The sequence below is a fragment of the Manis javanica genome, chromosome 8 (assembly GCF_040802235.1).
Source record: "Manis javanica isolate MJ-LG chromosome 8, MJ_LKY, whole genome shotgun sequence".
In the NCBI taxonomy this organism is placed as follows: domain Eukaryota; kingdom Metazoa; phylum Chordata; class Mammalia; order Pholidota; family Manidae; genus Manis; species Manis javanica.
In genome coordinates this window covers 104,010,453-104,036,055 of record NC_133163.1, presented here as the reverse complement: position 1 = coordinate 104,036,055, position 25,603 = coordinate 104,010,453, and the positions used below count along the sequence as shown (strand labels likewise).

Below are 25,603 nucleotides of genomic sequence, written 5' to 3'. Positions count from 1 at the left end.
ACACCATATATTACTCAGGTCAACATATTTTAATTATCTTTCACTGAAATGAGTTAGGTGGTTAAAGGTTAAGGTGAATAATAGCATTGCAAACATTCCTAGATGCTTGTTTTTCTTCCCTGTTATTTAGTAGCCAAATAATTTAGACAGCACATTCTAGATTAATTACACCCACAGCTTACCCACTCTGTCTACTCCAGAAATGCAAAATAAGTAGTTTCAAGGCAACTACAGAGGTGGAGGTGGGAGAAGAACTGCCAGAGAGGGAGAAACTGTGAAATGCTTTTACTTTAAGTGTGAAAGGGGCTCCATGCTTCCCAGTTTAGGTCATTTGAATTAATACCTGATACTTTCCCTCCCACGAAAGATGAAAGGAGGCAAGACTCCCCTAAATGTCTGAGAAATAACATGTTTAGAAGGTAAAAAGCTGAGGCTACTAAGCTTCATTTCTTGTTTCCATTTTATTTCCTTTTATTTTGTGCCCACATGGCCACTTCCAGCTCACCACTGTGGCTAGGATTTATTTGCCATCCCTGCTCCTCCCGATTTTTAATTTTAATGCTTTTCCTTCCTTATTTTGATTTCAGATCTTTTGGGAGAAATAACCAAGATGTGCCAAACACCTTAGTGTACCTTCAATCTGCTGAAAAGCCCTAGTTTTTCAGGTCTTCAAAGTACCAGGTATTCAAAAGGATGATAAAGAAGGCAGAAGGCACAGTTAGGGAGCAGGAAGGAAAAACAGAGGAAGGTGGGGCCCAAACACATCTGTCGACGTTGGCCTTGCCCTGGTTTTCAACATTTACTCCCATGTTTCTCTATTTCCCCATTAAATGCTACAGAGGATTTAACGGAATGTTTTTAGACTTTAGATTATGTAGCTTGACAGCTGATTTTTATTAACCAGCCTGTGAAATCTGTTTGATGGCTAGCATTTTTACTCTATCTCATAAAAGGAGTGCTTACTATATGCTTTGTGTGCTGTGCTTGATAGTGTAAAATAGAACACTATATATGAGAGAGCCTTTGACTCACGTTGAATCTCAAAGGTTATCTGAGGAAAGGCAACCTGATGAACTGAAGATTTATTCTTGTGTTGTCCAGATACCAATATGGACAATTAAACTGACGAGTAATGTACTTTAATACAGAATATACTGGAAAACATATAGAAAGTTTTAACAATGTGCAATCCCTGGTTCTCATCTGAATTATGTAGTTAACCTACACACACGCAGTGATGTATACACTGCTTCAGTCCACCTTGGATTTTCACTCAGGGATTATTGAGCACCTATACTGCCAGGTGTGTGTTAAGGATTGAACGTGATCAACATGCTCCCTCCCCACAAAGAGCTCACAACTTCATATAATTGGAAACGCCACTAGTAAGACCATCCATTCTACTTAAAAACAACAAAAATTTTTACTCTGTAAAATATATATGAAGCATGTTGAACAATTAAATCAATTAAATGTGGAAAATAGTGCTATGCAACGTTTTATCAAAATTGCCAGTTAAAGTAACACTATAAGATCAATAAACATACATAAACGGTAAAGACGGTTACCTACCTTCTATAACATTTGGCTTTTGAAGCATTATGGTAGGAAAAAAAGATGTTTTAAAAAGCATAGTGTTTTGTTCTATTCAAATAGTAAAATTAAAGAAAGATGTAAACCTTGGAGGAAATGTATTTGCACATGTTGGAATTTGACTCCAAGGCAAAAACATGAAAATGATTTGACATGAATGCACTACGGGTTTCTTTTTTTTTTTTTGTATAGGATATTGAACAAAATAAGCAAATTCTTCATTCTTAGTAATGGAGGTTCATTTTCCTCTATGTTGCTGAATATTCCATAGCTTCTCTTAACATAAGAATTATGTGCCTCCTTGGCTGAGTCCAATAGCTTCCCTGTCATTTTTCTCTCATTGAGTTTTATACTAATGGACTTGGCCCAGCCCATTTCCTTCCTCTCTTCTTTTCCTTGAGAATTATTATTTTTTAAATTCTCTTCTCCTCTTTATTTAGTTGTGGTTATTTTAATTCTTCTTCTCTTTTCCATTTTACTTAAAAATTTGAAAAAATTTGTTAGTGACAAATCAATTTGCTCCTTCACTTGTTTTTCTTCGTTGATTTTATCCCTTTCCTGGTTTGTTCTTCAGGGTCAGTGCATCAGTGGCAGCTCTTCCATTTAACTTTCATCATAAGGGACCCATTTCTGACATATTTCAATGTTTTAAAAAATCACTGTGTGTTTGGAACAACAATGGAAGAAGGTACTATGCTGTGATGTACCCTGGTTAGTAGTTCTCTAACTTCATCATGTTTCAGAATCACCTGGAGTTCTCAAAGAAAAAAGAAAAAGATTGCTGGATCCTAGTCTGAATCAGTAGGTTGGGAGTGGGACCCAAGAATTTGGATTTCTAACATTTTTCCTGGTGGTGCTGATGCTGGTGGCCTGGGAACCGCACTATGAGAACCACTGGCCTTATGAATCAGAAAACTTAAGTGCCAGTAATACATTTCGTTCTTGCCTTTATTTTGGGGGAGTGGGAGACAAATGTAATACACAATTTCTTAAATAAACTCTCTCATCTAAATTAATATATTAATCCATCAATCATGTTTCAGTTCATGGTTTGACTCATGTGACCTGCCACTGAAAATTTAAATGAACTGTTTTTTGTTTTTTGTTTCAATAATGAGCACTGAGAATTAGTAACAGCCTGTTTTAGTTTTGTTTTCATTTTTTGTTCATTAATCTACACTTGGTATTTTGTGTGAGTATATGTTAATACCAATTTGTGGAATGTTACAGAAAAGAAAGTGGGGACTGCTGAATAGAGCGTGACTGGAAGAGGGATTTCACAATTGCTCAAGTAAGCATGGCTTATACTTTATTATAAACCTATAATCTTCTCTTACAAGACAGAAATGTAGGAGCAACACACACACACACAGTTTCTGTGAGTAAATGAAAGCCATTTAGGTTTTTTTTTTCACATTTATGATTATTAAATACTTCCTAGAACTTCTGTAACACATGTGGTGAAAATAATTGTTGGGACTAGGTGTGGAAAGACAAGTATCAAATGATTTTTGCAGTATAACAACGACGCAAAACTGAAGGAACAAAACATCAGCAGCCTCACAGACTCCAAAAAGGGACTGGCAGTTACCAAAAGGGAAGGTGGGGAGGTGGGGGGTGGGAGGAAGGGAGGGAGAAGGGGATTGAGGGGCATTATGATTGGTGCACATAATGTTGGGGGGTCATGGAGAACGCAGTACAGCACGGAGAAGACTAGGGACTCTATAGCATCTCACTACCCTGATAGACAGTGAGTACAATGGGGTGGGGGGAGACTTGATAATATGGGTGAATGTAATAACCACAATTTGCTCATACGAAACCTTCAAAAGATTATATATCAATGATACTTTAATTTTAAAAAAATTGTTGGGCCTACATACTTAGAAAACTTTTCTCCTTTGTATGAATGATTTTATCAGGTTTGTGTGATTGCATTGAATTGTGACTGGAAATTAGAATTTGGGAATGGAACATATGTCTATGCTTTTGCCTCTTTGTAGACACAGCGTTATATTCTTGCATGCATTCATTGGTTCATAATTCTCTTTGTTAAGTGTCAGAGAAAGGGGAGAATAGGGAGAGTCATACAAAGAGGAATAAGAGCTCAGGGTTTGGTGAGTGATATACTTGTGAAGTATAAAGAAAGGATAAATGTTACTAGTAAGTATTAAGGATGAATAGGGAAGAAGTACTTCTTTCTGAGAATCTCAAGAAAAAACATAATGGAAGAAAAATATTTGAATTGGACCTTGAAAAATACATGAATCTTTGTGAGGGATAGCTAGCAGGGAATGTTTTGGACATGAGTGGGGGGCATTCTGCACAAGGTCCTGAGGCAGAAACCTCTCTGGAAACAACTGATTTCTTTTTTCTTCTATTTCCTACTTTCAGTCTTCCTTAACTTTATTCAAATGACAGAGATTAAAGCTATACCTCCACACACTTCAAAGATTGCATGGAGCAGAGATTGACAGCACTTTGTAAAGGATTTCTCTGGCCTGCTTTTCTTATAGCAGTGGTTGGTACTCAACCTGTTTGGTGTTTATCCCTGTTCCAACATACCTCAAGGGTACAGAAACTCTCATGAGTAACAGGCTTGTTGGTGTCTCTCAACCAAGGAGAGATGGCAGGTGACTTTTCTCCATCCCACTGAGGATCATCAATATCACTACTGTCTGGAAACAGACAACTGTTGAATGACTCAAAGAAATAACATAGTACTTGTTGATGAAATTAGTTTTAATGGATAATGTCTTATACCTAAAAAAAATTCTGTCCTATATTTCATATGACTAATAAGTCATTTTCCTATTCTGAAAGCTATTCGATAAGATTAGGTACTTTGGAAGTGTCTGCTGGAATGCCACAGAGATAATTAAACTCTACTTAGAGCACTTCCACATTCCTGATATTATAAAATAGCATCATAATCAATCCAATTACCTATCTCAAAATTGGGAAGTCATGGTTGACTTCTTTCTCTCCTTGACATCCAATTAGCAAATCTGTAGTCTAAGGTCTATATCTGAAATTGTCAATAATTTTCTTTTTTACGCTTCTTTCTACTCTTCTTACTCAGGCACATCATCTTTTCTGCTCCCACCTTCATTGATATGGTTCCTCCTTTGTAGCTGCCTCCCTGACCACTGGATAAAGTCCAAATTCGTAAGGATTTCAGAGAAATTTTATATAGTTGAACATAGCTATATTATGTGTATGGGGAACAGAATAAGCACTTGGGCTAAAATTAGGTACAGAAAGGAGAGTAGGTTCTGGTCCAGGCTGTGTTAAGCCTCCATGTGTTTGTGATCCTTTTTGCTTTCTTTTTAGAGTTTACTTCTAGTTCATATATGTGAATTATATCTCAGTAAAGCTGCTATTTAAAAAGTTAAGTACAACATTCTCAAGGAGGAAATTCTCATCTTCAAAAAAGCTAAAATAATCACAAAATTATTAACTACCCTTGGTTTTATAACTAGATTTTTGATGATATAATGTATGCATTTTGGAATACTGTTTTTGTACAAAATTTTAAACCTGTAGTCAATAAGTGTCTAATCAAAGTTACAGATGCTTTACTTGTAGATTGCTAATTTCATTGTGGTCTCAAATATTAAAGTTTTGGGATTTACATCTCTTAACATAAATATTTTAGTTGTTTCTCAAAAATTACTACTTATTTTTAAAGTAAGAGTAATAGAAAACAAAATATCCAATGGTTGAACAAATGTTACTATGTAAGCAAAGACAGAGGCCTGCTCAACCAGAATATGCACCAGGAAGCAGTGCCATCTGGAATGGCTCCAAATAATCGAGTCCCTCCACAGTCTGGGCAGGAGCCTCTCCTGCTATGGCCTAGCCCCTGACACAAAGTGGACCTTTCATCTTACAGTAACCTTGGATGTTTCCAAGATCACACAGCAAAATACTCCTCTTTTGCTGTGGAATTGTCCTCCACTGCCTTTTTTACTACTCCATTGAGTTGAGATTACCTGTTAAAGTTTTTATTTATTCAATGAATGGTTATTGATTAGCTTCAATTTTCTAGGTCTCCTTCTAGCCCATATATATATATATATATATATATATATATATATATATATATATATATATATATATATATGCTAGAAAACACCAATATATATATACATATTGGTACAAGTTGAAGAGAAAAATGTACAGTGTGGTGAGGAAGACAGATAAGTAATCAGAGAACAACATAAACATACAAACAAATAAATATAACATAGTAATCAGTTGCTGTGAAGATTAAAATAAGATTATTTGTGGAAATGACTTTAGATCCTGAAGAGGTGACAGTAAGCTGAACCCTACATGGCTGCTGTGGAGACTGGTGGGAAGAGAATCCCAGGTGGTAAACCATTGGGTGAAAAACCCCAAAGGTATGAATGAACCTCGAATGTGCTGAGGAAAATAAAGGAGTCCACAATAACTCTGTATGTTTGATTGAACTGGCTGGGGAAATGGTGGTATCAGTAATAGCAGTAGGGAGCAGGGGAAAAGAGGCAGGTTTTGACAAGGGAGATTAATAATCCTATATTGATCCTATGAAGTCTGAGATGCCTGACAGACATTCAAGAAAGGTGGGGGAGTGTAGAGGATGGTACTGCGGAGGTAAACGCTGTCTGAAGAAACTTATTGGCCTAGTGGTTCCTGTCTGACTTAAGAGATTTTGAATTTCAAAGAGATAATCAAAGTGAAGTCATACAAAAGGATGTGACTGGTAGAAGGCAGAGGCAGAGGTAGACATACAGAGAGACGAGCCAATTAATACAATGATTACATTGTATTATCCGAGCAATTCTGGTGTGATTTTAAAGATTACATAAGCCTCTATATTGGTGGGTGGGAGACACAGACTTGGCCAGAAAACCAGGTATTAAAATCTATTCTTTTTCAAATAAGGAAAATTTTTGTATATTCCCTCTGTCCCCCAGTAGTAAGCTTACATTTTAGCAATGCTAAAAAACAATGGTACAATGAGCACAAACTCTGAACCAGTTTCTCCATATTAATCTGCTTTCCATACTGCAGTAGTTCTAAATCTCAGCAAGACACATCCCTGCTGAAATCTCTTTATGGTCCCTTGCTTGTCTTAGCAGAGAGTTAGACTCCTCACCACAAGGCCCTGCATGCGGGTCCCTGCCAATTTCTCTAGCCTCTCTCCTTGGTACCTCTTGCTCACTGGGCCTGCTGAATTCTCTTCTTTGAAATGTACCTTGTGCTTACTCTAATTGCTAATGCTCTGTCCTCTACCAGGACAAGACAGAGATGCGTCTTGCTTATCTCTTCCCAGAAATATTCTAACTTACACTTCAGGTCTTTGTCAAGATAATACTTCTTTGGAGGAAATTCCTCTAGAAACCCTGCCTTGCCCTCTTGTCCCCAGTCTGATTTAGGTGTCTCTCCTCCAGACATTCCATCATCCTTAGTCCTGCCCACCCATGTTGCAGTGGTCTGCATACTCATGCCAGTCTTGCTGAGGGCAGAGGCCATGGCTGTGTTATTCACTGTTGTTTTCTCCACACTGAGTATAGAGATGGGCATTTAGCATCTAGGGGCTTAATATATATATTGTTGAGAAAGCTTAAAGAACAGTTTTTATACTAGACTATAAGTTCATAGAGGACAGGAACCCTAGACCATTTTATGGTTCTATCTCAAATTCTAAACATAGTGTGAGTATTCAAAGAATATTGATAGAATTTTTCAACTGAGAGTTCTATTTTAAAGAGTTCTATTTCCCTTGTATGATTTGGATTTTTCGAGAGTGGAGCTTCTGGCAAAGAAACTTGCCACTGTCCTTGTGAAAACTTTGGTCAGATTTTATCCCATGTAGTCATGGATACAAATATCTACATGGATATGTAGACAAATACCTAGGTGAATACTACTCATTCATGACCTCTGTTTGGTCTATTTTGATAAATGAGTTACCATAAAGTATTCCTGCATCTGAACATTATTAAGTGAAATATTCATTATGATACTGTACCTTAGAAAACTTATATGAAAAATGTTTTTTGATGAAAAATGTATGCTCTTTAGACCCATTGAACACTTTAGATATTTATGTTCATACAACATAGAAATAAGTTTTAGAAATACACTGATCACAGCACAGTGACTGCATTGGGGGTATGGGTGGGGACTTGTTAATATGGGTAATAGTAACTACATTGTTTTTTCATGTGAAACCTTCATTAAGTGTGTATATCAATCATACTTTAATAAAAAGAAAAGAAATACACTGATCACAAAGATTAATGTTTTAACAGATCAATTCCTTATATTTAAAACACAAACACAAAATCACAATTTACCTGAGACATGTGTCCTAGTAAGTATAAATATTTGTAATTACCTTCCAATGCATAGTTCATGTCCTGAGCAAAAAGGGTCCACATAATTTCAGCACTTATTTTTCCCATGTTCAGTTCTTGAGGAAACCTAAAACCAAACATATATTAGTACATCAAAAAGAATGATATGCCTAAAAAACAGAATATCTCACTTTACATATATACTACATTAATTATTATGCAGTTCATAAATACTTTTATTTGTGAGATTTTCCTTTATAAACTTTCATAGATGGGAATAAAGCTGCACACCAGCAGTGTATGGCGATAAACTCAGTTGCTGAGGTACAGGAAAATAGACTCCCTCACATCAGTGACAGAGTAATGGTACCTGGGGCTCCCAATGAATGTCTTAGGCTGCATGTTTGTTTATTTGTCTCTAAAGAGCCCCTTCAGTTTTATCAAATATGCCATTTTCATATATGTCAATTTTGAAGACAGGTCTGATGAATCTAAGCATATGCCACACAATACCAAAAACTACTCACACTCACCCATTAGCCATTTTCCTTGAAGCAAGCTTGCGGGCTTCCATTCTCTATTACCTTAAAATGAATTATTTCAGAAATAGTTCCTTAGTACCCTGGTAAAATGGTCCATGGTATATCTATTAATCCAGACTCCAGATTCCCAAGCAGGTCTGTGTTTTAGATCAAACAAGCTTAGGCTAAATGGCAAGATTGCTACCATTGCTGAATATGTATCCTATTTGCATGTGTTTTCAATCTCATGATAGAGTTCCTAGTAAAATAAGCCCAATGAATATAATGATCAGGTATTTCCATTATATTGAAAGTACTCATCCTGTTCCAGTATGTAAGACTGAAAGTATATTCTGTTACTGTAGGTGATGGTGACTGCTGTGATATCAAGGGTGGGGGGGCAGAAAAAAGAGTAGCCGGGGGAATAGGAACATGGAGAATAAGTAGAAAATAAAAATGCAAAATGTCAGCTGGCTGAGAGGATATGGGAGAGGTGGGGGCGAGGGGTGGCTAGGCCGAAGAGCACGAGCAAAAAGAGCCACAGATGTATTAAGTAGCCATTGCATTTTGTACCCTTGGGGTGATGTGACTTCAAGAATTGCCTTACGATTCAAAGGGACATTATTACAGCAGTAAGTGCAAATTACTAAACAAAATAAAGCTAAGAGTATTCGATGCAGAAGAGTATACTTGTGCAGTCATTCACAGAAGTTACTTGAAGAAAGTAAGATGTGGGTATTCTTTGAAGGAGGATAAATATTAATTGGTAGAAGAGATAAGCTGTGTACCCCAGTTAATGGTTGTAATTAGCATAAGAAAAGATTCTCAGAGTGGCTTCCAAAATATTTTTTCTTTAATCTTGAAGCTTTAATCAGATAACTTCAAAAGAACAGATCTAAAAATAAGCTGTCTCAGGATTTTCTCAGTTGCTTAAGCAATGTCAAGCAAGTTTGCTTTCCGTTATTAAAGAACTCTTGTTTAAGGGGCTCCTCACTACTATTAAATCCTCAACATGGCAAAACCTAACCCAATACCAAACTACCATTTAAAATAAAAACACCACATTAAAAATATGCACAAGACATATTAAAGGCAAAGGAGTTACACTATTTATATGAGAGGAACTCTTAAAATTCTGTAGGGAATCGATGAATATTAGAATATAGGGAATGAGATAGATGGGTAATTTAAAAAGAAAAAATACAGAAGCCTAATAAATAAAGGAAAAGATGTTCCACCTCTCTAATGTTCGAAGAAATGTGAATTAAAATAATAGCAAAACATTTTTATTGAAGAAACTTTAGACTAGGAAACATTAAAATGATTCTTTTATGACAAAACCAAAAATTTCTAAGTATTGAAAAATCTTCACAAGACTTTTTTTTTGTATTAGCCTATTGATTTTGTCTTGAAATATTTACAATTCAAATGATTAGCTTCATATTTTATGCAATAGTTCCTCTTTAAATTTAAATCTCAAGATCTGTTTTTTGCTGAGCTCTACTTCTATCCAAAAGACAATCTTTGGGTTCTGAGATATTTCCTGACATCAGTTTTAGAAGTTTTGCTTCTAGTATAATCAGGTATAGTTTCCAATTGGTTGTGCTTACCATTATCTAGAGAGATAATTAGATATCTATGCTGGAAAGAAAGGAACTTAAAGCTTGTTTATTTATTTAATAAAGAACAGGGTTTTCTGAAATACATATTTTTATTTTATTTTGTCTCTATGGTACTTTGACACATTTGCAAATAATTCTCTGGCTCTTTCTTACACATATTCTAGTTAAATTTTTAAAAAGTCACTATTTAGCCCTGAATCTGGATCGCAAACTTTGTCATCAACTTCTGCCACAATCCAGTCATCTCCATTCTTCTGTCCTGTGGACTCTCCCTTTGACACACCTGTTGAAATTTGCCCATCACTGGACCCTACTGTCACAATCCCAATTCAAGACTTTACCCTCACTTGGCTCACCATTTGCACTATTCATTTATCTATTTGCCTTCATCTCTCTCTTTTCCTACATATCCTGTATATTACCTCCCAATTTACCTTTCAAAAACATAGGTTATAATATGTTTTTATTCAAGTATAGTTTAGTTTATGCACAAATCATATCAATTTCAGATAAACAACTTAGTGATTATCAATTGCTTATGTTACTAAATACTTGCCATGAAAAGTATAGTTGCCATCTGTCACCATACCCCCCAAAAAAGACTACAATTTTATGAGTTATATTTCCTATTCTATACTTCCATCCTTTGACTAATTATTTTAAAATTTAAAGTTTGTACCTCTTCATGTTTTTCACATGTTCCCCCAGCTCCCTGTGTTTATGAGTCTATTCTGTTTTGTTTGTTTTGTTTTTCAGAGTCCACATATAAGTGAAACCATAAGGTATTCATCTTTTTCAGACTTAATTCACTTAGCATAATACCCTCTAGGTCCATCCATGTTGCCTCAAATGGCAAGATTTCCTTCTTTTTCGTGGCTGAATAATATTCCATTGTATATATGTACCAACACTTCTTTATTCATTCATGTACTTGATGGACATTTTGGTTGCTTCCATATACTGGCTATTGTAAACAATGCTGCAGTAAACACAGTAGTGCATATATCTTTTCAAATTGATGATTTTTCTTTAAGTGGATTCTCAGAAGTGGTATTTCTGGGTTGTGTGGTATTTCTATTTTTATTTTTTTGAGAAACCTTCATACTGCTTTTCATAGTGACTGTATCAATTTGTAATCCCACTAGCAGTGTATGAGGGGTCTCCTTTCTCCACACCCTTGCCAACTCATATTATTTGTTGTCTTGTTTATACTAGCCATTACACTAACTTGTGTAAGGTGCTATCTCATTATAGTTTTGATTTGCATATCCCTGATAATTGAAAAAGACAGTCTCTTCAACAAATAGTGCTGGGAAAACTGGACAGCTACATGCAAAAGAATGAAACTGGATCACTGTCTGATACCATATAGAAACATAAACTCAAAATGGATAAAAGGCCTAAATATAAGATCTAGAACCATAAAACTAGTAGAAAAAAATATAGGCAGTAATCTTGAACATCAACATTAGGAAATGTTTCTGGATATGTCTCCCCAGGCAAAAGAAATAAAAGCAAAAATAAATAAGTTAGACTACATCAAACTAAAGAGCTTCTGCACAGCAAAGGAAATAATCCACAAAATGAAAAGGCAGCCTAATGTAGGGTAGAATATATTTGCGCATGATGTGTCTGATAAGGGGCTTATATCCAAAATATATAAAGAACTCATACAACTCAACACCAAAAAACAAGTAATTTAATTAAAAAATGGGCAGAGGACTTGAACAGATATTTTTCCAAACAGACATTCAGGTGGAAAACAGACATATGAATGCTGAGGCCATAATATTTTAAGTCACTGCTTTGAAACCATCAACTGCCTATCACACATTTATTAGCATAGAAAAGTTTCAACTCATTAAGATTACTTTCCTCTCCAGTGATGATCTGACTCTAAGTTTAACTTCTATCTCTATTCTCTAAGACTTTCCATGTCTAGACACCCAGATTGCTTATAATTTCTCAATATATCTGATGGCCCATGTGTTCTGATCATTTTCCCATCCGTTCTTTCTCAGTTTCCACTGATCATAACTACTTTTTTCCTTCAAAACACAAAGATAACATCGTTCTAAAGTCTTCTGTTGTACTCAAGGCAGAATTAACAGTAACTAATTTACCTACAAAGGAGAAGGGCAAAGAAAAGTATGCCATAATTATAAACTGGATTGTATCTCACTTACTATTATGAGTTAGTGATCATATTGTGTGAAGTCCATAATTCTACTGTTGACACAAGTTTTAAATTACCTTGTATGATTTTGCTGACTTTGCATTATAGTTCAAAACTGATGAAAATAATATATTTTTTCTTTTCAACCAATTACAAAAAATTTCCACCTAGCATCTCACTAGCAAATAATATTAAGTATGATATATATATATATCTTCTTCATATGATTTAAACAACGCTAGAAGCCAGACTCTAACCTGGTGACTTCTGCAAAGCTAATAGTTTCCAAAACAGTTTTTTTACTCCTGCCTACCTAGTGAAAAAAAAGGGGAGAAAAAGTTCACACCTGTGAGGAAAATACAACAGATGAAAGCAGCAAGTTCATCCTTGAAATGAGAGGAGACACACATAGTATTTCTCATAACAGATTTTTGTCAAGTTTTCAGTTAATAACTATTGGCTATGTTTTGTTTCCAATTTTTAAGGGGCCACAAAATAATCATATTTCCATAAGAGAGTTTTTACACTGTGTCCAAATCTCCAGTGTAGATTTGTAAATACATCATCTCACTTTGACATCGAATTTCACACACTTGATCTGTGCTGTCTCTCCAGCACCAAATCATGATTTAAGAGGCAGAGTTGTTTTCTTCCAATGCACAGCACAGTTGAACATTTCTGCCTTTTCTTTGGGCTGGCTAAGAAGTCTACATCCATCTGCATATTTGCTAGAGGCTTATTTTCTGCAATTCAACACAGTTCTGGCTATTTCCTCTGCACAGTCCATTGAAGTATAATGCAGCAGTTAAACCACAGTGCAATCCGAAAGACTGGGATTTCATTTTTCCTCTGCTACTTAACTCATTTACCCAGTGGAGCAGTGAGTCATTCCTTCAAACTCTATTTCCTCATCTGTCAAATGGGGATGATAATAATTGTGCAATATGGGACTTTTTCTAGTGCTGTTGTGAGAATTAAATGAGATTTTTACATGTAAATACTTTGTACAACCACTGGCACAATGTTTGCTGTTGATGATAATTAAATTCTCACAATAAATAAGAAATACAGGAAAAAATTGTTTAGATTAACCTGATTTCTAATGTGAAAAAAACTATCACAGAAACTAAATGGAAGCTCACATTTGTATTTGCTAGATTTTAATCTTCAGAAAAAAAAATAAGCTGCTTGTAAAATTAATAGCAAGAAGTTTGATTGTAGAGGGAAATTTGTCGGTACTCACAGGAGTAAACTGATTTTACAAATTTCAGAAATCTCAAGTTAAACACTAACATTTTATATGTTAATTACAAATATTTTAAACCATAGCATAAGCAGGATTGAAAGAGATTTTAATTTTCCACAACTGTTTCCTAACCTCGTAGGAGTTTTTACATATATTTAAAACTTAAAACAAGTACACATATGATACAGTATATTAAATAGTTCTATTTCATTATTCATATTTTAAAAATAAAGTTGACCCTCCTCAGACTGCTCTAAAGTCATGATGTTTTACTGTACACAAATTAAACTCTCTAAGGTGTATTTTTACCTCTTCATTTTCAATGCAATTATAGCGTAACTTAGTTTATCACTTATAAAGGAAGGTTTAATGAAATAACTGATCCATTCCAACATTATTTGCATGTCTCCTATTTTTAATTTGCAGCAATTAATACAAAGCATAAATGTTTTAAACCTTAAATCCTATGAGACACAGTTTAATAACCCAATCTATTATCTTGCAAATCTCTAAATGAAATAAGGAAAATATAATCTACCACTGCCAAATTCGATAATACTGATTCATTAGTCACAACAGATAAAATTAGAATCCATTAAATGTGAAGTATTATTTTGATATGCAAAGCCTGTCTTTGAAGAAAAGTGTGCTCATTGTTTCCAATGAGTAAGGAATGGTTCTGTTACTGTGTTCTGTATATTAGTGAGACTTCATTATCATAGCCAGAATTCAAGAGATATTTAATTTAGTTTGCTAGGCTCTTTTCACATTATTAAATAAAAAAGTCAGCTTTTGTTAATATATCCTCTATTGAAGAATACTAGACATATATTAGTGCAATTACTGACTTTATCATGAAGAGAGAGAAAATAGTCAAGAAGAATGAACTTTATTAAGCAGGACTCTACTACTAGATTATAAACTAGGCTTTAGCTAAAGTTGTATTAAAGGGAAGCTAAAACATATAACACTGCAGTTAAGGGTGAAAGTCAGCTTACCTATTTGGAGTGTGAACTCATCTAACTGCAATTTCCTTGGTGATGATTTTTCCTTTTGTACTTAAATTGTTTTGTACCAAGAACAAGTGGATTGCCAATGCCATTTAAACCGAGTTACTTCTTATCCTTTTGTTTTCTATTTACTTTTATAACCTAAGCATTATTTTAATGACTCAGCTCTTTAAATACATATTTAAATATGAAAAATAAAACTGGGGATGGATCTAGGTTAACTATTAAAACCAGCATATTGTAACACAAGGAAAATGACACCTGGCAGTGGCAAAGGAAGTGGGAATGGCCAGAAGTAGCCTAAAAAATTGGATAACATAGCTGGGGGAGGATAATGAATGGAATTTAGTGAGTTCAGATCATTTTCCTCAAGATACTCCAGTAATTCCAGGCTAGAGACCTGGAGACAGCAAGTCCTATATTCATGTTGAGCTGCAGGGTGGGAGTTTGAGGCAGCAGAGGATGGGAATTACCATCTGCAGAGAATCTCAGCAATGGCCGACACTGGGCGAGGTGCTTTATATGCATTATCTCCTTGAATCCTGATAGCATTCCCATGCGTTTAGTTTTGCCTCTCAGTTGTTTATATGTGGAAAACAGTCTGAAGGAGATTGCAAAACTTCTCTAAGGTCTCCGCTTAGTCTGTTTCACTCTAAAATGTTAGATCACTAAGCCATACAAGCCACCTTTATCTTTGTATACTTAAAGCACAGTTCTCTTTCCTTATTTTTCCTTATTGCTTATGCATTCATCTCATTCAGAAATATTAAGATAATTTTCAAAATTACTGTAACTAAGTGAGCTTTTCTTGAAAAGTAGAGAAAATAAAGAAAAAATGAGGCTATAAAAATATGAGATTAGACATAGAAATGTATGCTCTTAGATTCTATGGAGTTATTAAATGTGGACCTCAGTTCTGACATCTTTGGTACCTAATCCACAAAGGAAAACTGATAATTTTAATGTAGCTCAACTGCTTAGAAAGAAGCAACATTCTTTAAGGCAATGCATTCTGAGAAAAAAATTCTTTCATGGTTTCTCCTGAGGGCACCAATGAATGAGTACACACCATATATTAACAATTTTCCTACAATAAATAACAAATTGTAAACATTGTTTTCTATTGGTTTATATACAACTACAACTGTGGCATATCTCGCACTTTTACTTTTGGTGAGTATTTATTGTTCAGATTTATCATGATCAGATCCAGATTCATCATTAAAATATCAGAAATGTTTGGGTTGGACTAAAGGATTAATGCCCATCAACTTACTCATGGGACTTTTTCCTTAAATTAATCCTTTTGTTAATTCAAAGGACTGCTTGGATTCTGCTTCTGCCATTTACCAGATGTTTGATCTTGGAAAGTTAGCAGCTCACGCCCCTTAGCTTCACCTTCATCATCTTTGGAGGGAGAAGGGATGATGATAGTACTGATGTCATTAGAATTAAATTTACAGTTAACTAAACATTAAACTGTAAAAGTGCTTGGTACAGTGCCTGGCTCCCTAATTCCCTGTAGTTCCTTATATGGTGATGAGAACATTTATAACATAGAGAGAGCTGGTTGTGCCTTGATCATCTGGTAAGCATCATAAATCTTAAAAATTCAAGATGAACCTTTTGGTTGAATTAGTACCTTTCTTATTAAGCATTCTTAAAATAGTGCTCTTGTGCTGTTAAAAAAATATTCTCATTCTTCCCAGATAATGTACTGTTTCAGGGATTTTCAGAGGAACACTTGATGTGTTTTAAAATTCATAATGGCTATAACTAACATCAGTAAAGGCTTTCAAAATGACATTATTTTCTTTGTACATTTAGTCAAGTAGTTTTAGCCCAGATTTTCTGATTATCCATTCTCCCCACTGTAAAACCTAGCTCTGCAGAATTGATTGCTTGTAGAAAATGCTTTGTTTCCTTAAAACCTGACAATACAAATTGAAGTGTTCCTTTATACTTCAACAGCAACCTAACTGCAGCTTTAGTGGAATACGTGTTTTGTCCCATATAATACATGCTGGGTTAGTTAGACTCCTTTGATTATAAGGATCACAGACTCAAGTAACTACAAATAATTAAAAGGTAATGTTTGTAGGCATATTTTGCATAAAGAATAAATGACACTGAATTGCATTGCCATATTGTATTGGAATCTAAGAAGGCTGAACTCACTTAACAGCTATGACCAGGGGAGTCGGGTTTCACGGAACCACACACAAGAGGCTGCTTCCGAGTTGAGGGTCTCGTGGGCCCTGTAGTAAGTGACCGCAGACGGGCTCCTCACGCAGGAAGTCCACTAATACCGTGACCCTGCTACTCTCAGCATTACTGCTTTTCTTTCCGAGCACGCTTTCTCTTCTTTCACCGACAACTGCCTTCTCTTTCAATGCTATTTATCATCTGGCTCTTGTTTACAAATCATGTTGATCTGTTCTTGACTTTGGACCACTTCCTACAGCCGTCTCTGAATGTGCAAACTTTCAGTGTCTGCTCTGTCAACTGCCTCATTCACTGAATTTCTCAGTCTAGTTCCAGAGAGCAAATTAAGTTTTTTCTCATTAGGTTACCTCAACAAGGGAGTATGAAGGGATGAAATTAATCCGAGGATGACTTGTGAATGTGGCTAGCCCAGTGAGTAGCCAGTTTAAGACCCATGTTTAATTTTGTACATATCTCTTTCCCTATTAAATCTTGGCTCTAATGTTGCATAGTGCCTGGCATATATCAAATATTCAGCACAGATTTGTTAAATTTAAATGAGAATGTTAATGAAAAGTGATAAAAGCAAATGAAGCAGAAAATAAAAGAATGGGATAAAAATCTTTTAAAGAAAGAATTAAGTATTTTCCCTATCTTTTCTGTACTTATTCTATTTCAGGGTCTGCAAGTAAGTTTCCCTGGTGGATGCAGGGAAGCCCTTCTTTATAGAAAAATTCTAATAAATGTTGAAGAAATAACATTACAAAACCACAATTTTGTGGTCCTCAGTGGAATAACTGATTCTGAGATGATCACAAATAAATGAAAGCATTACAGGAGAGGGTGATAGAGAACTTGGAATGGAGTTGCAGGCTGTCAGCACTGATCAATCTTCGCATCACTACCGGAGGGGACTACCTGACTTAATGTGACCCCTGATGTGATGGAGCACAAACTACACAGATTCACCTGCAAAGTGTCTTTGAAAAAAAAATAAAAGGAACCTGAAAGTTAGCCTCTAGAGCTAATGTTCCACTAGGGGGAGTACCAAACACTGTGGAACAAGTTAAATGGAGTAGAGAAGCAAGAATGATCCAGAAAGTGGAGCCTTCTAAAGGACAATGAACATGGCTTCTTCAAGAAGTCAGGGGCATGGATAAAAGTGAAAGGAGTTGAACTAGAATGAAAGACATGTGTGACACCTAATAAATGTATATACTATGTGCACCTTAATTGTATATATGGATCTTTATTGAAACAAACCAAATGCAAAGAGCCATTTCTAAAGAAAAATAGTGACATTTGATTATGAAACAGGGAATCCAAAATATACCAAAGTGTCACTGCCATTGATTGTGATAATGACACTGTGATATGCAAGAAAATAGCCATTATTTTTAGAGATGAATACTGACATACATAGGAATGGAATGCTATAATGTTTGAAATTTGCTTAAGATAATTCAGCAAAGAAAAAAAGAAAAACTTGAGTATAGATGAAGAGAATATGACAAAATGTTGGTAATTGATGGGTATATGAATGTGGCTATAGTCTCTCTACCATTTTAGTATGGTGAAGACTTTTGTAACAATTTTTTAAATACAAAAATAATTTTTAGGAGAGTCACAGTGCAAGCAATCAACAGCTTTAGTACTTTGAACATTAGTTCCAAAACAGAACAACAGAACAATATGTAAACCTTGATCAAAGTAGCTTAAACTCAACCTTCTCTCTGCACATTTTAAAACATACAGTTTAGAAATAGAGTCCTGGCTCATCTTACAGCTTTGAGAAAATAAAAGCAGCACACATCATCTTTGCAAATGAAATAACAGACTTCTGAAAATTGGTCCATTTTCTACTCAACACACTGGATCCTCTCTGATACATACTCATAAGGCAGGGAGGAAATAAATTGAGCCTTCATTGCAGGTATATTTTTAGAGGAAGCTAAAAGGAATTTCAGACAATAATAAAATACATACAAACACACAGAATCATAGAATGGATGAACACATTTCTGCTGCTATTTTGGTCAGCATTCCAAAAACAAAAGTAATGTAAAGTCACAATAATTTAAATGAACTGTGAGTAAAATTTTATGAGTTTTTAAAAAGAAATAAGATTTCTTACTTTCAAACACAGTGAATCTTTCCTATATTATGCACTTAGTGGGTGTTAGTCTACTGGACATTCACATCTAAGTATACAACTGCCTACTGCATAAAATTCATGGAAGTCACACAAATAGCCAAATCTTTGTATAACCAAATACAATGCACTATGCACTTCCTTTTTTCCTCTATGTACTTCCTTAAATTGATACTTTCTCCAGAACTTCTTATCTCAACTAATGGTGCCCCATAAATACAGCAACTACATTGTCTCTACCTTCCTCTTTACCATTCCACTCAATGCAGTTAGTACAGAAGATCTTGTATCTCTTTATTATTTCTCATATCTAACCCTCCCTCCCCATCATCTCATACAAAGCCCTCATATTCTCAGCAGATTATTGCTTTAGCCACTTAACAGTTACCTCCACTTACAAAAGAAAGACAAAATTAAGAAGAGAGAAGAAACAAATTTACTTGAAAATCAAAAGCAATATAGAGATTTAATTAAACCTAAATCTGCTTTTTTCCAGAAGACTAATAATATTAAATCAATAGCTTAGTTGGGTAGGTAAAAAAGAGAAGAGACACAAAATATCAATATTAAGGATGAGAGAGGGGAAAAGACTTTGGATTAACATTCAAAGGATAATAAAGGAGTGTTATGTGGTAGCAAATTTGACCATTTAGATGAAATGAAAAAATTCCTTGAAGGACACAAACTACCAAAGCTCAGTCAGGAGAGACCAAGATGGGTACACAGGAAACCTTATACTTCCTCCCTTTCATGGATGCACCCAAAGTCCAAGCACACATGAGGCAGTTCTGTCCAAAAGAAATCCAGAAACAGGCTTAGTGACTTCTATACATCAGGTGAAGGAGACAATATCAACATGGCAATTAGTAGAAAAGACAGAGAGAGTCTTACCATAAACCCCACCCCTGGCGTAGAACCATACAGTCAGGAGGGAACCTGCAACTTCCAGCTTCTTCTCCCAGGAGCAAAGGGTTTGAACTGAGCCCCTAGTCACAACTTTTAAGACTCCTACCCAAGGCGTGGGCCCTCAAAACACCTAGCTCTGAAAGCCAAAAGAGCTTATGTCCACAAGATTCTCAGGCTATAGCCAAATAAAGCAGCAGTTATTAATGAGTTTGTGAGCATTCTCTCTTTCTGTGTTCTCAAAGCTCAGCCCAGAAAAAGCAGGCAAAAATGTCCCTCTCCCAGTCTTTTCTTGGAAGGAGTTTGACTGCAATACTTCACAATCTGCCGCTTGAGTTCCGGTTTCAAATGTAGAATCATCTAGGAGGTGGCTGAGACCCTCCCCAGAACCCTGGGGAGCTGATGGGCACTTCCCCTGCATTCTCCTGCCCACTCCAACACTAAAACCACACTGCCAGTATCTCCCTGAAAGAAGCTTGTCCATATGTTTAGTGCCCTAACCTTTATGTCTGCCAGCTGAGAGAAGGGTCCTCAAATCACCTAGCTCTGATAGCCAGTGGGGTCGCATTTGCAAGTCCCACAGGACTATAGCAAACAAAGAAACAACTTTTTACCAGGTGTAGGAGCACCCTCTACCCTTTTCTCCACCCGTGTGACTATATACCTGCCATTCACAAATTGGCCTGTGCACTTCAGTGATCATACTTCAGTGATCATGGGATGCTTTATGAATAATGCAGACTTCTGTGCCAGCTTTAGATTTTGATTCCATAGATTTGGGGTGGATTTGAGAATCTGCATACCTGACTAACATACTCAACCCCGCTGTATTTTCTACTTTGTGAAACACCATGTTAGCCTAACTAACCAGAGATAATTAGTGAATCCTAAATGGGATAATACACTGTGTAAAGAGTCATGTGTGAAAGAAAATCTCCCTAAATAATACAAATGTAACATTGGTCACCAAGACCACATCTCACTCTCCAGATGAGGGCACTTTAAACACTGATTTAATTAAATGAGAAACAAGATGGAATGATCCTTGGTAAGCAAAAAACCTTTGGAACATCCTCAGATTATGAACAAATACAATTATAAAATTAGATTCCAAAAAGAGGATAGGCATTCAAGGCTTTTTAGGACTAGGTTTTCACTGAGAAAAAGTGACTTTAAAACCCTGACATTAAAACAAAAATAAAAAACAAAACAAACACATTTATCGGCTTTCCTTGTGTCATTGCTCATTTTTTACTTAGGCGATTTAATTTAGTTCATAATTTAAAATTTATTTTTGCCACAGTTAAATGTATTTTCTCCACTTCTTTTAATACAGTTCCAAAAAGTCAACTAAAACCTTTGTATATCTTTCTTGCTAAAAATGATTAAAGATAACTCTGAGAAACTTTGACTCCATGATTTTATAATGTATCATTTACTAGTTCCATAACCAAAAATCATATCCTGATTTTTGATATTTGGTAAATGTAAAGAATTGCTTTGATTAAAATAAATCCTTTCAAATAACTTTTAACTAGCATTTCTCAGCAGATGTTTGTTTTCATTCAATAGTCATTTATCAAATGGCCTATTGCAGCCCAAGGGCACACAGTCCTGAAATAAGTTATTGATCTCCACATACTTGGGGAACATACTCTGTCTTTAAGGAAGGTCCAAAGAATGAATGAGAAAACATCTTTCCAGAAAGCTACCTGGATGAACTGAGGACATGTCATATATAAAGAGAGATCTGGTCCTTGGCTATCAGCAGTGAACAAAGGAGAAAAATCTCCACAGATGATTATCAGGAGACACTCTGGCTATCAGGCAGGAAAGGCGGACATGAGGGGCGAAGCGGGGAGAGGACGTAGAGGCAAACCTAATGAGGTTGTCATGGTTGAGTGTCAAAGAGAGGAGCAGTGTCTCCACAATTAGGAGGAATTTGGGGCATGGGAAAGAGAGTGGTTAAGATTCAGGAAAGAATGAACTTTGGGACAACTTAAACTGATTTCTTCAGTGACTGAAATTTCAGTTGACCCTAACTGTTTTGACCAGTATAGAAAATGAGAAAAAATCAAGTCAGTCCTTCAGAATAAGTCTGAATCTACTTCACGTTCTACTTCATGGTGTATCTATTTCTGCTGTCCTTGCGGCCTGCACCATTTCAGACATGACCAGTGTGTCAGGATGCCGTCTCCTGGGACCAGGTTGCAAGTGCCCAGTTGGCAGTCAGCTACAATTTTGTATGGATAGCCCTCAGCATGTGGGCATGAAATAAATCCTAAATGTGCAACATTAAAATTTGATTGGATCTTGGAAATGATCTAGTAATATGTCCTTGTTCTACATATGAGGAAACTTGAGGCCCGGGGAAATGAGACAACTTGCCCAAGGTCTCAAAATACTGAGCGAGTCTTTTGGTAAGTCTGCTTTGCCTCCCTGCTCACAGCTTGGAAGTTCTATGCTTGGAGGCATAACCTTAGGTTGTTATTTGAGAAAATGGACTTGTTCTATTGAATACTGCATTAAATTTGTTACATTGAGGATACACACTATTTTAAAAGAAGGAGGGTTTTTTTTTGGACAAATACGTATTATAAAAATGTAACAATGGAATATGTCTAATATTAGCTCTTTAACATTCCTTTCAGTTTTGGTGAGAGTGCATTTTTTTTCCTTTGAAACAATAGGATACTTATGTAAGGAACCAGAGGGAAGATATATACATATATATTGGGAAATATTTGTCTCCAAAAATCGCATTCTAGGGAGCTTAAACTAAAAATTCATGATATCACTGAATTGGTAATTACTAATAAAGGCAGAAAAAATACTGCTTTCTATAGCTTAATTTTGGAAAAGTTTGTCATTATTATGAGAACATAAGTCATGTTTCAAACATTTTATTTTTACTTAATTAACATGAGTGGAACAAAATCCACTGGTTTCCAAAACAGTGTACTTACTGATTCAGTACAGGTGTGTAGGCAGTTTTATCCTCATCAATAATAGTGACCATCAGTGTAATAAGCTGGGGCCAAAAATCCAAATTCTTGGAGGTTGGACCCTGATCTTCCCGAGGAATGTCCTGTTTCTTAGTCTGCTCACGCAACATGCAAAAAAAAAAAAAAAAAAGGTTAAAAGGTAAGACTTTAGTTAGACATCACTGCCAAACAGGACGAGCAAAGTGATTATGGGAAAACTCATAGATTATGTGTGCCCAAACCATTAAATTTGGTTTTCCTTTCCTCATTGAATGGCATCTCATGGAATAAAATCACAATGGCCGGGCTTGTATTTCTAAATGCTTTGGTTCTGAAATATAGCTTTGTTTTTCTCTGACTATTGCAGCTCATGATCTTAAGAATTATTATCATAGAAACTATCCCTTTCACGTGGCTTCTTCTAAGGAGAGAGGTTGAATTCTGAGTGTAAGAAAGGAGTGTATGTGTGCGTGTGTATGTATGTAAGTATTTATGTGTATGTGAAAGTTATCCTCCCTAAATATTTTGTTCAAAGTCAAATTGGGAGTAAGTGGGCAAACTCAAGGCTGCCCAGTTACAAAGTCCATACTGTTAAATTCTACAATATATATATGGTAGGAGGTGAATGGCCTGGACCCTTGCATTCCATCCACAGGTGTATCTAGTTAACTGAAACTTTGCAAGTCTATCTCTCTTTGGTGTGTTTGATTCATATTTCAGCCCTTCTCTAGTTACCATGCTGAATGAATTTTCCCACTCTAACCTATAAAAAGGAGTGTTGCCAAGGATGATCTAAATTTACAATGAGATTAAAGGAGTACAATTAACAATCTTGAATGTTTCACATATAAACTTCATACTCAGCAGCTTCAATTCTTTCAAACATATGGAGAAATGATTCTGATTATTTTGTTTGATGCGTCTTCTTAGAGCACTCATTTTACCTAACTTTTTAAAATTAGGCACAAATGATAAAGGCAGAGACAATTTTCACTCAAGCATACAAATAAGTGGGAAGCTTATTACTTTCCTGACAATTTTTGCGAAATTATTTATAAGCTTATATGTCCAGGATAACTGAACACTTCAATTTGTGGCTCAGGAAATTCATGGGATTTCTCTGATATAAAATAAGGATTTGATTTTATTTGGCCCAAATCTATTGCCATATCCAACTACCATGTCTTATCAAAGATAGCAAACTGCTATTGAATGGTTGTAAGCATACCTTCTAATTCTGCCCAAGACATGTAACAAGATTAGGATGAGTCATCACTTTATCATTGTTCTCACTTAAGTTAAAATATAGCCCTATATTTAGAGACCATGTATTATTAGAGACCTCCACACACAGACTATAATGTCGCTTTCGGGACATGAAATTTCCTAGGGTGCTTCCAAGTATTGCTGATGTACCTTTATTCAAAGTTAGAGAGCTCAATTAAAATAGTCAAAAAATTAGTGGCTGGCACAAATTGCTTCAAATTGCCGGAATGAATGATAAGCAGCCTCCAAAGGAGCTCAAGAATCTGTGTATCTGGTCCCTGAGAACCACCTGAAACTTTGTGGCACACTTCCTTTATCAGCCCCGAGGTACATCAAGGCACATCAGAAGATCTTTAAAAAGGCTTACAGATATCCAGCTTTGATTGCTTTTAAGTTATATTTTCTACCAAAATTTATCTTTCTTTTGTGAATAGGACTTTACTATTGACCTCTACATTATGCTATTATTGTCCATTACGTTATTTATTACAATGATGTAATTTTTTACTTATTACACTATGCTCAATAGATTTCCCTTACTATGATGTATTTAGAAATCCAGAGAACCTGGTGAGTTGTTAAGTTGTAAATAAAATTAGTGCTGATAGCCACAGTGGATTATATTATAATACTATCATTAATCAACTTGGTGTGCACATAGCCGAACGATATGTCTAACTTATTTCAAGCAATGCGATTGAAAGGAAATGACAATAGATACTATATCTCACATCACAGTCACTTATCGTCATTCTGCCAAGAGTGATATGGAAAGGCAGAGAGACTAAAGTAGTTGAATATGTATTAATTCCACAGCCCCCTAGTTGTCACAAATCACACTTCCATTATTCTTTTTATGACATCAGAGGATTATAAATGAAACCAGCTTTTGCATCAAATTCTACATGTTGCATCAGAATAAACCAAACTGGATGCTGGATCATTAAGTTTTCACATACCACACAATAATATCATATATCAGGCTATCCTTTTTTCACTAGTGCATTTTTATAGGCTACATGTTTAAAAGGATGGGGTACAGTCTGCATATTAGCATATTTGGCTAATTTCTTAAGAATTAAAATTTTCTAGACCCTATAAGTAGATCTCCTAGGGTATTTGACCCTATGGTTGGAAATATTAAGATAAGGGTAGTAGAAATTTAGGAATCTAGTAGTAAGTACATCAATATTTACTGAAACCCTTATGAATTAGTATTTATTATAATGAGAAAAATATTTTTATATTATGTATACATTATAGATAAGTATAGTATATAATGTAAACTCACTAATACAATGTTTATACATTATGACTTAGGTCAATTTAATTATGGTCATTAGCATTATAGTGATTAAAAGTTATTTTATTAATAGGTTATTAAAGAAAGAGGCTTGAAAGAAAGACTGTTAAGGGTATAATGGGGAAATAATTTTTAAAAGTAGAAAGTTGCCAGAGTGTAGTACTCTCTGAAGAAAGCTTCCATTGGTCATGTTTATAAAGGATATTTTAATATAGAAAAACTAGTGTAGATAAACTGGTAAATATATCATATTTTCATAATATCTAGTAAGAAAA

The 25,603-nt window shown here is 35.3% G+C and overlaps 1 protein-coding gene across 1 annotated transcript in view; it reads right to left on the bottom strand.

The window, feature by feature from the left end:
* Window positions 1-25,603, bottom strand: part of UNC13C (unc-13 homolog C) — a 539,874-nt gene that overhangs the window by 163,609 nt on the left and 350,662 nt on the right. The window contains exons 17-18 of the mRNA XM_073211882.1: window positions 22,742-22,875; window positions 7,982-8,067 (exon numbers count right to left, since the gene is read on the bottom strand). Coding sequence (XP_073067983.1) covers window positions 7,982-8,067; window positions 22,742-22,875 — 220 coding nt within the window. The remainder of the gene's footprint in view (window positions 1-7,981; window positions 8,068-22,741; window positions 22,876-25,603) is intronic.